Here is a 15,905-nt window from a genome sequence, read left to right as displayed (position 1 = left end):
TGTGTGTGCTGTGTGAGCATGTGTGTTTATGAACATGTGTATTCATGCATGTGTGCCTCTGTGTGTGTGCTATGTGAGCATGAATAGATGTCTGTGTTCAGATGTGTGTGTGCATGTTTTGTGTGCTCTGTGAATGCCTGCATGTTTGCATGTGTGTGTGCTTGTGCTGTGGGGCATGCGTATGTGCCTCTGTGAGTATGCATGTGTGCCTGTGTGTGTGTGCTGTGTAGGCATGTATGTGTGTCTGTGTACTATGTGAGCATGCATGTGTGTCTCTGTGTGTGCTGTGCAGGCATGCATGTGTACCTGTGTGAGTACGTGCTGTGCAGGCATTCATGTGTGCCTACATGCTATGTAAGCATGCATGTGTGCCTGTGTGTTCTGTGCAGGCATGCATCTGTGCCTTTGTGTGTGCACGAGTTCGTGTGTGCTGTGCAGGCATACATGTGTGCTTCTGTGTATGCGTGCTGTGCAGGTATTCATGTGTGCCTACATGCTATATAAGTATGCATGTGTGCCTGTGTATGCACATGTGTGTGTGCTGTTCGGGCACGCATGTGTGCCTGTGACGTTTAGGCATGCATGTGTGTGTGTGTGTGTGTGTGTGTGTGTGTCCTGTGCAGGCATGCATGTGTGCCTGTGTGTGTGTCCTGTGCAAGCATACATGTGTGCCTCTGTGTGTGTGTGCGTGTGTGTGCATGTGTGTGTGTGTGTGTGTCCTGTGCAGGCATGCATGTGTGCCTGTGGGTGTGTACGAGTGTATGTGTGCTGTGCAGGCAGACATGTATGCCTATATGTGTGTGATGCGTAGGCATTCATGTGTGCCTATATACTATGTAAGCATGCATGTGTGCCTGCGTGTGCACGTGTGTGTGTGTTGTGCAGGCATGCATGCCTCTGTGTGTGTATAAGTGCATGTGCACAAACACATTGCCTTCTGGCTCGTGGTTCTGATGCTTCACATTGAGGTCTGACACACTGTGTGACCCATTCTTCTGTCATTACCACAGTGGTAGGCATAGGAGATGCAATGGGACACACAGAGGTGGCAGGCTTGTGGTAGGAAGTAGGGTGCCATGGGGGGCATGCAGCTCCAGCATATTATTTCACTGAAGAAACAGCTCCCTTCTGATGATTTCCCAGTGTTGGGCCTTTAGCAGCAATGGTACCTGGGGACCAAGCAGGGGGTACCTGGGACAGCAGGGTCTGGAAGATGTTGCACCAGATGGACCCCCAGGGTCTCAGTCTCCCCTGCTGTACAATGGGCCTGAACATCAGGTCACTGAGCCATCCTGCCCCACCCTAAGGAGCAATACCCACCTCGCTCTAGGTGAGGAGGGCGCTCAACCCATTTCACAGCTGAGGAAACTGTGCAGGCATGCGTGTGTGCCTGTGTGTGCTGTGCAGTGGCTCTGTGCCACTGTGAGTGAGTTGGCCCTGAGGGAAGACGCCACCCTGGCCACAGGGAAGTGCTTGTTGTACAGGGAAGGGCTTTGGGGGTTCAGGCTTCCCATCCGCATGTAGAGACTGAGGCAGAAGTCCAGATGGGCAGCCGGAGAAGACATAACAATTCTGTTTTCCAGTCATGCACAGTCTGGGCACCCCAGAGCCATCCACATCAGCCACCCTGGAGCACCCCACCTCCACCTCTCAAAAGCCCTTTACATCAACCAGCCAAGAGTCACCCATGACGGTTGTAGTGGAGCCCCCCAGCACAGCCGCTCCAGAAGCTCCCACCTTGATCAGCCCAGAGCAGGACTCCAACCACCTCAGCCCCTGCCATCCCGAGATTCACCAGCCCCCTTCACTGGCCGACAGCAAGGTCTCCTGGGAGCTGTTATGTGAGGTGGCCTGTGGTCCCCCAGGCACGGCCGTGCACTGGACCCAGGCCCCTGGTGGTCTAGAAGTCTACGAGCTGCAGGAGGCAGGGCCTCAGGCTTGGCTTCGAGTGCGACAAGCTGGACACATCCCCAGGGGTTGGTTCCAGTGCCGTGTGGACCCGGGGGGCACAGTGGCCAACCTGTTCCTGAACAGCGGTAAGTTCTGAGGTCTAGGGAGGATGGATGATGGGGCAGAAGGGAGGAGAATGAGTGGGGAGGCCATCACGGACCAAGACCTTGGACATGGTCTACCTGCCCCACTTCAGTTTCTCGATACACCCGCAGAGTTACCCGATGTCATTAAGTCTTGGTGGCCTGAGACTGACTGAGAGATTCTTGTAGAATCTTTTGTAAACTCCTGAGGCTGAACAGACTTCAAAGCCTTTCATGTGCTCTAAACCTTGGCGTCAGGTCAGCCTGTGCAACAGACTAGTACACAGCCACGGGGGGCACGCTAAATGACCTGGAGTCAGGACCGACTCAGAGCTAACCCACCAGAGGGCTTTCCATGGCTGCCAATTCTAGGGGAGGAGAGTGCCCTTCCTTGTGCAGCACGGCACCCTCAGTGCTCTGTTCACCATGCTCAAAAACCAGCAGAGGAACAGGTGGAGGGGCTTCTGAGACCCTATTTTACTGAGCCCAACTTAACCAAATTATCATTTTGACATTAACAACAAAGAGAAAGTGTTGACAACACACTCATGGTCTGTTTACTTTTCACACTCAGTCCTGAGGATGCAGCCTGTGCCACACGAGGTGTTCCCACCTCCAGACACCTGAGTGTAGGGAGGGCATCTGACTAGACCCCCTCCCACACTGGGGGGGCCTCAGGGTGATGTAGAAGACAAACCACAAATCCTCTGAGCAGCCAGGTTGTCACACTCAGGCACGAGCAGGCTCTTCCTGCAGGGCCGGGCCAGCACCCTGACCACTCACCCACTCTACCCAGAGCCCAGAGTTATCCAGCTGTCTGCAGGCTTGTGGATGGGGACCCTGGTGCTGGGGCTGCTCCTTCTGGCTTTCCTCGCCTGCCGCCTGCGGAGGTGCTTCCAGTCCGTGAGATGAGGACCCCAGATCCTCTCTGCCCACCAGACTGGCGGCAACAAGGCCACTTGAAATAAGTCCTGCCACACGCTCTGCTCACGTCCTCTGAGATCTGCTTGTCCTAGCCCCTGGAGGGCCAGCACGCAGGACATTTTCCTAGTTCTGAAGAGTGTGTGGTGGACAGTCCACCCCACGTCCTCATGGCCTAGACACCAGGCCCTGGGGCCCCCACCTTTGCAGGCACAAGTTGGAAATAAAGCACCTGTGGCCTGAGCATCAGTGGTCTCTGTCATTTTCTAGGCTTTTGCAGATGCTTGAATGACCCCTGCACAGGGCGATTTCCCAGAGACAGGTGGACACAGATGCCTGGGTTCTGCACCAGGGCTGGGGAGGGCAAGGGGGCTCTTAGGTGCCATCGAGTATGACCCATAGTAATCCTGTGAACAACAGCTCTGAACCCAGTCCTATCCTGTGCCATCCTCACAACCTCTGACACACTCGAGCCCATTGCTGCAGTCACTGTGCTAATCAATCTACCTGGTTGAGAGCCTTCCTCTCCTTTGCTGTCCTCCCACTTCTCAAAAGCCCTTCTCCAAGGAATAGCCTCTCCCAGCAGCATGCCCTCAGTCTGCAAGATGAAGCTTCAACAGCCTTCCTTCCAAGGAGCACTCTGGCTCACTTTCTCCAAGACATATCGGTTCATTCGTTTGGCTGTCCATGAGCTATTCAGGACTCTCCACCAACACCACAACTCAAAGACATTGATCTTTCTTCTGTCATCCAGACAATGGTCTTTGCAATTACTTGCTATGCATCAGAAAGTTGGACAGTGATTAGGGATGATAGAAGGAGAAGTGATACCTTTGAGCTGTGGTGCTGGAGAAGAGTATTGAATATCCTATGGACTGCTAAGAGAACAAACAGGTTCATCCTGGAGATGGTGAGATCAGGCTAGTCCTTGGAGGCAAGGATTCTGAAGCTTCGTCTGACATACTTTGGGCATGTTGACAGGAGGGACCAGTCCTTGAAGTGGGACATTATGCTTGGGAGGTTGGAGAGACAGCACAAGAGAAGAAGACCCTTAATGAGATGGATTGACTCAGTGACATGGGTAATGGAGGGATGTGTGTCAGAGACAGTGAGATTGGCTCAGGATAGAGCAGGGTTCAAAGCTGTTGTACATAGGGTTGCAGGCAACTTGATGGCACATAACAACATCCTTATTCGTTGTCCAGCTCTCAGATGCATAGCAGATGATTAAAAAGACCTTGGTCTGAATCAGGCAGTTTAGTCCTCAAATGAACACTGTTACTCTTCAATAATTTGGAGAGGTCCTGGACTTCAGATTTTCCCAGGACAGTACATCTCCTGAACTCCTGACTGCTGGTAACAAGTGTACTGAAGTAAGATGAAGTCATTGACAATTTCAGTCTTTCCTCCATCTATCATGATGTTGTATATCTGTCCACTGGTGAGAATTTTTGCTTTCTTGACATTGAAATGCAATCCATATTGGAGGCTGCAGTGTTTTATGTTCTGCAGCAAGTGTTTCAAGTCCTCCTCACTCTCCACAAGCAAGGTTGTGTCATCTACATACCAAAAGTTACTAATGAGTCTTCCTCCAATCCTGATGGCACATTCTTCTTCAGAGAATCGAGCTTGTTAAGTAATTTGCTCAGCATACAGATTGAATAGGTTTGAAACACTGAACAGCAACGACTGAAGACTAGATGAGCTGTGGGATGGTATCAAGGATATTATCCATGAAGAGAGCACAAAGTCACAACAAAGACAACGGAGAGGGGGGAAAAAACCCACACCAAAATGGATGTTAGAAGTGGCCTGGATAATTGCACTTTCAGAAGCCAAAACAAAGGTGGTGGTGGTGGTGGTGGTGGTGGTGGTGGTGGTGGTGGTGGTGGTGGTGGTGGTTGTTATGTGCCGTCGAGTTGCTTGCGACTCATAGCGACCCTATGTACAACAGCTCTAAACTCTGCTCTGTCCTGTGCCAATCTCATTGTCTCCGACACACTCATCTTATTGCCCCAGTCACCGAATCAATACATCTCCCACAGGGCCTTCCCCTCCTGTGCCTGCTCTCCACCCTCCCAAGCATGATGTCCTTCTCCAAGGACCAGACTCTCCTTACAACATGACCAAAATATGTCAGACGAAGTCTCAGAATCCTTGCCTCCAAGGAGAAGCCCGGTTTAACCCTCTCCAGAATGAATCTGTTTGTTTTCTTAGCAGTCCATGGTACCCTCAGCACTCTTCTCCAACAGCAAAGCTCAAAAGCATCAATTCTCCTTCTATCCTCCCTGGTCATTGTCCAGCTCTCTGACGCATAACAAGTGATTGCAATGACCATGGCTTATACCATAAAAACCTAAAACAAAGGTAAGAGATGTTAAAGTTAAAAAGTTGAGCATAGGCGAGCTCTGGTGGCCTAGTGGCAAGAAGCTGCAACTACAATCTCAGAGATGCATGGTTCAAATCCACCAAATGCTCTGCTGGAGAAGGAGGAACAATCTCCTTCTATACCAGTCAGATCTGATTTGACGGTACACACAAAAAATAATGAAATAAAATAAATTAAAAAAAAAAAGCTGAGCAGAAGATTTCAAAGGACAGGTAGAGGGAACAGTGGAAAGGTATAAATGAGAGATCAGTTAAAGAACACCTGGGAGTCCCCAGATGACCTGCAATATCCAGGCAGCATGAGCACAGAAGAGTGAATTAACGTGGTGAGAGAGGCAGGAGAGCCACTAGAAATTGGGTCAGCAGAGAGGGCACTGGGTAGCTATGGAAGACGATCTCTATGGAAGAGCTGTAGAAGATCGAGTTTTAGAGCGCTCAGGGTCAGGAATGTGGAATCAGGATTGGTGGAAGAATCATCAACAACTTGCGTTATGCAGATGACACAACTCTGCTTGCTGAAACTGAGGAGGACCTGAAGCGCTTGCTGCAGAAGATCAACATCAAGAAAACAAAGATTCTAACAACTGGGTCAATTGGTAGCATCAGTATGGATGGTGAAGAGATTGAGATAGTTAAGTTTTAGTTTACTTGGCTCCACGGTCAACACTCTTGGTAACAGCAGCCAGGAAATCAAGAGGCGAATTGCATTGGGAAAGTCGTCTGTGAGGGACCTCTCAAGAGTACTGAAGAGCAACAATGTGAGTTGTGGTGCTGGAGAAGAGTGTTGCATATACTATGGACTGCTAGGAGAACAAACAGGTTTGTCCTGGAGCGGGTGAAGCCAGAATGTTCCCTGGCGTCAAGGATTCTGAAGCTTCGTCTGACATATTTTGAGAATGCTGCAAGGAGGGACTGGTCCTTGGAGAGGGACATCATGTTTGGCAGAGTGGAGGGGTGGCGAAGGAGAGGAAGAAGACCTTTGATGAGATGGATCAATTCTGTGACTAGAGAGGTGGGAATAAGTGCGTTTGAGATGGCTAGGTTGGCACAGGATAGAAGAGCGTATAGAGCTCTTGTACATAGGGTCGCTATGAGTCTCAAGCGACTCGATATCACATAACAACAACAACAGGGTCAGGAAAAGAAGCCATCTGGAGTGGGAACTAGAGTGCATGGGGGTTCCCCAGTCCCCCTGCAAACACTACTGCTAGGCTGCTAGGGTGGGTGGGCGCAAGAAAGTTGAGCTATAAAGTCAGATCGGTTGGAAATGATTAGCTTAAAGCTCAGAGAGGAGATCCAGAAAAGGGTCTGGGGCGGGGCGGGCGGGAGTGGCGCTCAATCTCGCAGACTGCAGTGGCCTCATCCCCGTGCACACCGAATAGCGGTCCCCCAGGAGTAGGGAGGAGGCTGGTTGCTAGGAGACTGTGCCACGGAAGTCCTCTCTGCCCACAGCCAAGATGGCCAGCCATCCAGCTTCATGCCAGAAATCAAGCGCTTCTAAGTAGTTATTCTGGAGACTGGCAATATTCAGGTTCCGGACGAAATCCGAGAAAACTCGTCACTGTGCGCACATAAGGATCAGACTGAAGCGTGCCAATTAGGACCTAAGCAAAAGGGTGGCCTCTCCTGGCGAGTTTTGGGCTCTCAGCGGGAACCCGGGCGCCGTGCCCTCAACAAAAATGGCGACCGCGGCGTACTGCAAAATATGGCAGTGCTTCCGGTCCCGCTGCCCGCCCCGAAGATGGCGGCAGTGGAGAAGCGGCGGCAGGCTGTGGCCCCGGTGGCCAGTCTCACGGACAGTGGCCGGCCGTCGGTGTCCCGGGCGGCGGCGGTGACCGAGAGCGAGGAGGACTTCCTGCGGCAGGCTGGCGTGACGGAGATGCTGCGAGCGGCCCTGCTGAAGGTGCTAGAGACGCGGCCCGAGGAGCCCATCGCCTTCCTGGCGCACTACTTCGAGAACATGGGCCTGCGCTCACCCGCCAGTGGCGGCTCCGGGGACCCCCCGGGCCAGCTCCTGCTACAGCAGCAACGCCTGGGCCGCGCGCTGTGGCATCTTCGCCTGGCTCACCACTCCCAGAGGTTCGGGCCCGGGCCGGGTCTGGGCGGGTGGGGAGCAGTGACGGGACTCCAATTCCCAGCGAGCTCCGCGCTACTCCCTGGCCGTGTGGTGGGCGCGAGCGCGCGGAGCATGCTGGGGATTGTAGTTCGCCGTGTTTTCTGGGCGTAAACAAAACTGGGGCTGTGGCCTGGCATCGACCTGGAGTTTGAGGTCTTCGGTGGGACTTGGGTGGTTCTGGCTGGTTCACCTTTGGTGATGATTTTCTGCAGATGCTGACTGCCCCTTTACCATGTACCCCACTTTTAAAAGTCACTGAGCCCGGAGAAGACACTCCCCCAGGTTCCTGCCTCCCCGCCATTCAGACAGAAAGTGAATATTTATGGGTCTCCGCTGCAGTGCACCCCAGTCACCTGTCCGCCACCAGATGCTTCCAGTAGAGCCGTCAGGCCGAGTTGGGGAAGGCCCCAGGTCAGGAAGGGCCACCTCCCGACCTTGGTGACGCCTGGGGTTAGGGTTAGGGGCGTCCCGGGGGACAGGCGGTTTGGCGGGGGCGTGGTGGTGTTAGAGGATCTGGCTGGGTGGTTGGGGAGTAGCTAGTTGACACAGACAGGCCTGGGACGTGGCGACTGGATGGGCTGGAGCTGAACCAAGGGTTTATGGGGAGATCCTAATAGGAGTTGTGCTGTCCCCCAAAAGGCATGAGGTTCGGACCTCACGCGCGATTTCCAGCCCCTGAAAATCCCCTGGAGGGTCAGCTATAGGTTCTGACTGGATGGCACACAATAGAGGGTGCTCCTGGCAGAAAGAGAAAGGGATGGGGATGCAGGGGATGGGGGGCTGTGAAGTTCTGGGCCCTGGAGGCCAGGACAGACTCCCCCAAGAGAGTAGCAGGCCCAGTCTACAAGGAGACAGAGTGGAGAGGCTGGAGGACAGAGCTGGGTCGGGGTCTGAGCAGGGCCTCTGCCCAAGTAGTTCCAGCAGAGGCAGCGGGGACAGAGGAGCTAGGGACCCAGGGTACACGGAGGCAGGGGAGTGTGTGAGGTGTGAAACATCCCCGGGTCCTCAGGCACTTGAGGTGTGGAGCAGCACTCTGACCTCCGCCTGCTCCCCAGGCGTGACAACCCACATCCAAGACATTGCCACTGTCCCCAGTTGGGAACTACTGGGCTAAAAGGTCCCACTGAGTGGAGAGGAGAGGGTCAGCAGAGCTGGAGGGCCCATTCATTACATCATCCTCCCAGCAGGAATTTATTGTGGAGGAAATTGTCAGTGTTTTGCCAGCACAGGGTGCCCCCACCCCACACTGCTGACATGGACTCAGGAATTCTCAGGGTGGCCTGTCGTCTTGTGACTGTATGGGGCTGAGCAGATTCCCTGATGCCCAAGCTCTGCGTGCCCGTCACACCCCACCTTGTGACACCCCAGCTACCCCTGGATGTTGTTGAGTGTCCCCTGGGACACAGCATCCTGGTAAAGAGCTCTGGCTCAGTGTGGAAAGCCCGTCTCTTCCTGTGACACTTGATAAATATCTCCTTTCTTCTTAACAAGTGCACATGTGCCTTACAAATTGTTCTGCATAGACAAGGACCTGCACAGAGCTCTGGCCAAATGCCCAGTCCTGCACCAGACCTCGGAGACCAGAGTCACATCAGGGAGCTGAGGGGGCAGCCTGCCCCATACCGTGGGACTTGTCTCACCCTCACTTGCTGATTCAGCTCTCAGAGCAGGTACCTCCTTAGTGGACCCCTATCCCAGAGGAACCCCCTGTCCCCAGGACAGCTCCTAGAGATGACCCCCCCATGCCTGGGAAACCCCTGGAGAGGTAGGTGAGGCTGGCAGTCACAGTGGGGCACTGCCTCACCATCTGACTCACTGGGCTGTGATCTCCTGTGTGCACCTGCCTCACTACACCAGTGCACATGATAAACGTGCTGGACAAGCCCAGAGTTAGTCAGCCTGGGCAGAGCTGAGGGTCCAGGGGCCTGTGAGCCCGGTGGCACTGTCCAGTGCCCTCCCATGCATACTGAGGCTGGTGTTCTCTGGCCGCAGATGTGGAAAGACAGTGATGGCAGCAGGCAGTGAGGAAGCCCGAGGGTGGACAGTGAACAGCTCCCTCGAAGAGGGAGACAGACATCATGGGGAGAAGTCCATGGGGCTGACCAGCTGCTGGGGAGACGGTTGGGGCAGAGCACCCATCTGTTAAAATCCACACCAGAAGTGGACCTCTCCTTACCTGCACTCAAGCTTCAGGGCTCCCCCTAACTTCAGAAATGTGGAGAAATGGCTGGAGGAGCTGTGTACGAGCAGTCTTCCAGAAACTTCCATGGTCTTCATGTCTGGTATTCACACCCTGTTGGGGTCCCTCCATGCCAAATAGCACTGACCTAGGCCTCCTACAGGGCATGCAGAAAGAATCACTGGCTAGGGTCAGAAAGGGCGCTGCTCCAGCCTTGCTGTGGGAAGCTCGCCGTGTATGTGAGGGGTGGTCGCAGGCCCATAGAGACACCACAGGTGGGAGCTGAGGTCCACCACCAGCAAGAAGCAGTCTGACTCCTGGACACTGCCCTGAAGAGAACAGACCATTCGCTGCAGCATGGCGACCCAAAGCCAGCTTCACCCAGCTCAGCTGTTCCCAAGTGTGGACATCACAAACCATTCTTCTGTCCTCCCAGGTGCTGGCTTAATTGACCACCATGACTAGGCCCAGGTCTGTCCTCCTGAATGTCAGCCTGCACAGGCTCTGAGCTGCTGGGAGCCACACAGATGAACAGAGACAGGCGCTGTGCTGCCTCAGGCTCAGGCTACATCTGTCTGTCCTCTCCTGCAGTGTTCTCAGTGTCACTGCTGATTGCTGATGGGCCCCTGGGTGGGAACTTTTACTCCCTGAGGAGGAAGTTCACTGGCAAGTGCTGAGAATTGACCCCCAAAGGGGAGGGCTGCTCACCTCTGACCTCCCACCTGGGTCTTTGGCTTTCTCCTTGGCACAGGACTTGGGGCTAAAGGTCTTCCCAAGGCTGACGCATCCTCACACAAGCCCCGCAGTGAGGAGTGAGCCCTGGAGCACCGAGGCTTTGCTGGTCAGCGTGATCCCTAGGCGTCCTCAGACACCAGCCAAGGGCATCACACTAGAACGGGCGAACAGGCTGCCCTCAAGGATGGACAGAGGCCCTGGATCAGACCCACCCTCTGGAGTCCTGCCCTGAGCTCAGTTCCTACATATTGTAATGGACACAAGAAACCCAGGCACGCCACAGCCCTAGCAGGCCAGCTGGTGAAGGATGTGAGCTGCAGGGGTGAGGCACCCGTCAGGCTGTTCGGCAGCCCACACCACTGCTCAGAAACAGGGCTATGCCAGCACCTGCTTGCGCTGGGGTGGAAGGACCGATTTCATCAGTGGTGTGCTGGGTGCCATGGGGTCCAACCCTGCCTAGTTCTGCAGGGCTAGTTCTCAGGGCTCACCGTCGCCTCCTGGGCAGCCACCGAGTTAGTCCATCTCATCACAGATCTTCCTCTCCTTCACTGACCCTCTCCTCTCCCATGCTTGATGTGCTTCTCCAGAGAGTGGTCCTTCCTTATGACATGTCCAAAGTACATGAGGCAAACTGCCACCATCCACGAACTACCACTACACTTTAAGAAAGACTTGCGTTGTTCTGGCAAGCCACAGGATGTTCAACCCCACAGTCAAAGGCATCAACTCTTTGGCCTTATTCATCCTCCAGCTTCCACACGCACTGGAAATTCTATGGCCTGGGTCAGGCACACCTCAGTCCTCTGAGTGACATCTACTCTTAAACACTTAGACCCATTGCCCAGGTGTCAGCCCTAACTGCAGGGTCCCCCCCATCGCATTTTCAGGCTCTCAGTCTTGATGACAGCAGACCTACCCCATCTTTCTCACTTGAAGTGACTGAAGATTTGAGACTGCCCTTTTACTTAGTCGTCTGTATATAACTCACGTGCCAGCAGGCCTCCTCTTCAGCCCTTGAAAGGGCTCTTTGGCAGCAGGCCTGCCCAGTGAAATGCATCTTTTTGCTTTCATGGATGTTGATTGTGGATCCAAATAAAAGTTGTTGACAAGTTCTTCTTTTCTCCACTTAACCATATTACTGGTCCAGTTGTGAGGACTTCCCCCTTCCTGTGAAGTGCAGCACGGTGTACAGGATTTCATCTTCATCAACGAGTGTTCCAAGTCCAGCAAGCAAAGTTGTGTCATCTACATATTGAAGATTGTGAATAAGTCTGTGGTCCTGATACCTCATTCTTCATATAGTCCAGCTTCTTGGATTATTTGCTCAGGTGGCCTAGTGGCAAGAAGCTGTGCTGTATAATCTCGAAGGCACCTAGTTTTGAGGCCACCAGCTGCTCCTTGGGAGAAGGATGGCCATTCTCCTCTGATGAGATTAACTGCCTCTGAAAACCTGCCAGAGGGTCAGCTATGGGTCAGTTCTGACTCTGATACACAACAGTAGACCGTGTGAGTTTAGTGAAAGCATGCAACCCTGAGGCACACCTTTGTGTCAGGGGTCTCATTGCTGATATTGGATGGTTCGTGACTGAAAGCACAGAACACCAGCAAGGTGGATGGTTTGGGGGTGTGACTCATGGATAGCTCTGTGGGAAGGGGGTCCCAGAGCAGCTGTGCCATGTGGAACCTGTTCACAGGCTGGAGGCAGTCACCAGTGATGGTGGCACCACAGGGAGGCAGCTGTCACGTCTGGGGCCTGGACCACTGCCCTTCAGGCAGCTAAGCGCCTCTTGGGTACAGAGAGACTCCCTGCCCCGGGGCCCACATCCTTATGGGGACATGCTTATAACCTGTCTGACAATGCTGTGAAGAGGACTAGAGGAGGGAAAGGTGGTCCTGAGGGAGGGGAGCTCTGTGTGGCAGCACAGCTCAGGCCAAGTCCTGAGCCCCTCGGGCTTGGGGGCACTGGCCCACCCACCCCCTTCTGCTCATCCTTTCCCGTAGGACCGCCTTCAACAACAACGTCGGCGTGGCCTACGAGTGCCTGAGCGCGGGCGGGCGTAAGAAGAAGCCCGGGCTGGACGGCCGCACCTACAGCGAGTTGCTGCGGCGCATCTGCCGTGAGAGCGAGGCCCCCGAGGCCGTGGTGGCCCCGCTGCTGCGCAAGATCCAGTGCCGGGACCATGAGGCCGTGCCGCTGGGCGTCTTCCGCGCCGGCATGCGCACCTGCTTTGTGCTCCTGGAGTTCGTGGCGCGGGCCAGCGCCCTGTACAGGCTGCTTGAGGCCCCGGGGCTGGCCGCGGCTGACCGCCGGCTGAGCCAAGCCGTGCTGGACACGCTGGAGGGCGCGCTGCAGGCGGGCGACAGCGCCAGCACGGCGCCCGCACATTACCTGGAAGCCGGCTCGCGCCTAGGGCCCGACAGCCTGGCGCTAGCCATGGACCGCGCGGTGATGGCACAGCGGCCTGGCATCTCCATGACCCGCGAGGAGTTCCTGGAGAAGGCTGCCGCCCTCTTCATTGCCAAGGTCAAGCCCGTGGGCTGAGCCCCCTCACCTCACCTGCCTCCGCACCTAGAAGCCCTAACTCAGGACGCTCACCTGCTGGAAAGGCCAGGGAGGGGCCCCTGCATGTAGGAGTGGGGGCTGCCCACACCACCTCGTATCCCCCACCCTAAGGAGGCAGCTGAGCACCAGCAGCCCCTTCCACCCAGACCTGCCCTGGCAGATGCCCTCTGCAATAATAAAACCCATCCAGGTGTGCTCAGGTGTGCGCTGTGTGCTCTGCACGCGGGCCCTGCCCGAGCACCTTGTGCCAGGCTCGCCATGGGGAGAACAGCCATCTTTCAGAGCCCGCATGTGCAGTCAGTCACACACGCCTGACTTCTGCACATGGGGAAGCTGAGGCCCAGGAGGCCAGGAGCCCTTCTCCAGCACTCCCATGCCGTGACCACCACATGGTGGTCCTCACCCCCAGGGCCTCTGTGGATCTGGACTCCTCCTTAGCGACCCGACCCAGGTCGGGTCCTGCATCATCAGGCCCTGCCCTGCAGCTGAGGCCCCCAAAGCTTCTCCCTCGGGAAGCAGCCCCTCCGGGAACAGCTTCCATCCAGGGGTTTCCCCCAGTCCTCGGCTCTCATTACCTTTTGGTGGCCAAGCGTCTTCAAGTTCACCTCACACCAAGGCCCTGCTCCAGCCCGGGGTGACACCACCCCATGCAGCCATGAGGACTATTGAAGGGCATGCTAGGACCCCACCGAGACAGCTGAAATCAGCCAGCCCTCTTCCAAGTGTCTGGCCTTGGTACCCAGCAGAAGCCAGAGGGTGGAACAGGCCCCCATCCCAGTAGCCCTCTTTGTAGCCTGGTGGTTACACCGCACTTGGCTCCACTACTGTGTCCACTCCAGCCAATCAGAGCATGCCAGTTACCCTGGGCTGCAGTGATTTGTTGGAGAACAAGCATGTGACTTACAGTCAGCCAATGAAACAAGGCCCTGGGACTTGTGTTGATGAGTGACCAAGCAGGGAAGGCCAGGGCCTGAGAGTGTGGGGGCACGCTCTCCCCAGACCTGTAGAGAGGGCACTGGAGAGCTGAGCTGACATGGCCTGAGAGTGAGGGAGCATGCTGTGCTCAGGCCTGTACAGAGGTCTCTCTGGTGAGGTGAGCTGACACCCTCCACCTCCTTTCTTTCCTCCCCTCCTTGGCACACTAGTCTCTAATCTGGTGTCTTTACCTGCTGTTTCTCACCCTGTCACATTCTCCAGACCACACAGCCTAGATCCTCAGAACATTCCACCTCCTTAGAGACCTCTATGAGTCCCAGCCCACCAACCCTGCCCCAAGTCCTCACCCTAGTGATACCCCAGCCATCACCATGCCTGTTTCTGCCTTTTGGTTTCCTTGCTTGGTCATGACCTCACTCCCTATATCTGAGGGCAAGGAGCTTCCTTTGTTCACATTTTCCCTTACTGCCCTGCCACCCACCCAATACCTCCTTCAGGGTGTGGGGCTGACGTAGGATAGCTGCTCTTTGGGAAATCTGGCAGGAAGTTTCATTACAAATCCTGTGACTTTACCAATGGCTCATGTGCGTCTAACCCCTAACTGACCCAGGGTCAGCAGGAGTACTCCCAGCAGCTCCTTGTTCCCAGAGGGAACAGTCAGTCACAAAGAGTGCTAGCTGGAAGCCCTGGGACCCACAGCTCCTCGTGAGGATGCTGGCATGTAGCCCAGCCCTTCTCAGATGAGAAACCAGTGGATTCCTTCCTCTACCTTTGACATTCGCATGTCCTTGCCACAGACAGGTCTGTCTCGCCATCCAAGCTGTGGCACTTGACTCATAAGGCCAGAAGCTGGCCACCTGGGGGAAGAGGTCACCCAAGCCTCGGTGTTGATACAGCTGTGGGTAGCCAGAGCAGAAGACAGCAAGGTAGGGGAACAGGCTCCAGGGCCCTTCACCCACCCTCTGCCCTGCTGGGACAGATGTAGAAAGATGGAGACCAGGCCACCACCCAGGTCAGGAAAGGGATGTGGAGATGTCCAGGGCCAGAATGCACATCTGGGATTCGGAAATCAGGTCAGGATCACAGCTAGGATCAGGGAGTCAGTCAGGTGTGGGCTCTGGTGAACCAATATTCAGTGAGGGGTTATGGTTAGGGCCTGGTGGGTCAGGAGCTAGAGTTCAGGGTTAGGGTTAGGGTTAGGGCCTGCTGGGTCAGGAGCTAGAGTTTAGGGTTCAGGTTCTGATTCGGCCAGCTCAGCAGAATTCAGAGCAGTGTGTTCAGATGGGTCTAAGACGGGGATTCAGCAGACTGGAGTATGGGGGTCAAGATGTGTTTTGAGGTTGGAGCTCAGCTCAGGATTGAGGTTCAGTCCCAAAAGTTTGGTGTTAGGCAAGCGTGAGACTGTCCACGGTCAAGTTCTGAGCCAGCACTTGCCGAAAGAATGCTGACTGTATGTTCATTGTTCTCCCAACTCCTCTGCTGAGGGTCTTTGCCCGACTTTCCAGCGGCCCATCAAGTCTGACTTTTACAGGGATCCTCCCCTGATCTCGCTCCCATCAGGATCCAGCCCCATAGCCTGCCCGTCTGCTCCGAGGGACAAGGTGAGGCACGCCCTCGCAGGGCCTGGGGACCCCCAGCTCCCACGCTTCTCCCCCTTTCTCCATGGCTAAGGCAACTCTGCAGGACATTCCCAGCTCTTCTTGACAGGTGAAGAAACTGAGGGTGGGACTCATCGCGCCCTCGTACCTGACTCAAGACCAGGTCCAGGTCAGAAGACCACCCACCCCGAGCCCCACGTCCCAGGTCAGCGCCCCGCCCTCGGCCCCGCCCCCCGCTGAGACGTCACAAAAAGCCCCGTCGAGCCCCGCGGCCCGACAGGCCGGCAAAGCGCAGCCCCGGTCGCTGTCCACGCACAGGCGTCCGGCTGTTGTCCGAGCGGGGCCGCGGAGGCTCCAGGCGTGGGAAGCGCCCGCGCGCGCAGCCCCCTCCCTGCCGTCGGCCGCGCTCTGCGCGCGAGGCGGGGCCCGGGAGGGG

The 15,905-nt window shown here is 55.4% G+C and overlaps 3 protein-coding genes across 3 annotated transcripts in view; all 3 read left to right on the top strand.

The window, feature by feature from the left end:
* The window catches only part of MADCAM1 (mucosal vascular addressin cell adhesion molecule 1), a 6,106-nt gene extending 3,161 nt beyond the window's left edge, over positions 1-2,945 (top strand). The window contains exons 4-5 of the mRNA XM_006898027.1: positions 1,584-2,036; positions 2,830-2,945. Of these exons, the coding sequence (XP_006898089.1) occupies positions 1,584-2,036; positions 2,830-2,945 (569 nt within the window). The remainder of the gene's footprint in view (positions 1-1,583; positions 2,037-2,829) is intronic.
* Positions 2,946-7,047: 4,102 nt separating this feature from the next.
* On the top strand, positions 7,048-12,919 carry TPGS1 (tubulin polyglutamylase complex subunit 1). The gene is made up of 2 exons (XM_006897954.1): positions 7,048-7,421; positions 12,374-12,919. Exons 1-2 carry the CDS (start codon positions 7,048-7,050, stop codon positions 12,912-12,914), a joined length of 915 nt encoding a protein of 304 aa, XP_006898016.1. The 3' UTR covers positions 12,915-12,919.
* Positions 12,920-15,312: 2,393 nt separating this feature from the next.
* The window catches only part of CDC34 (cell division cycle 34), a 5,258-nt gene continuing 4,665 nt past the window's right edge, over positions 15,313-15,905 (top strand). Inside the window, exons 1-3 of the mRNA XM_006898026.1 lie at positions 15,313-15,321; positions 15,377-15,472; positions 15,579-15,893. Coding sequence (XP_006898088.1) covers positions 15,313-15,321; positions 15,377-15,472; positions 15,579-15,893 — 420 coding nt within the window. The remainder of the gene's footprint in view (positions 15,322-15,376; positions 15,473-15,578; positions 15,894-15,905) is intronic.

This window comes from Elephantulus edwardii, unplaced genomic scaffold (genome assembly GCF_000299155.1).
Source record: "Elephantulus edwardii isolate Elephantulus edwardi_28Jun2011 unplaced genomic scaffold, EleEdw1.0 scaffold00217, whole genome shotgun sequence".
Lineage (NCBI taxonomy): Eukaryota > Metazoa > Chordata > Mammalia > Macroscelidea > Macroscelididae > Elephantulus > Elephantulus edwardii.
Note: the sequence above shows the minus strand (reverse complement) of the source record. Positions and strands in the feature narration are given on the sequence as shown.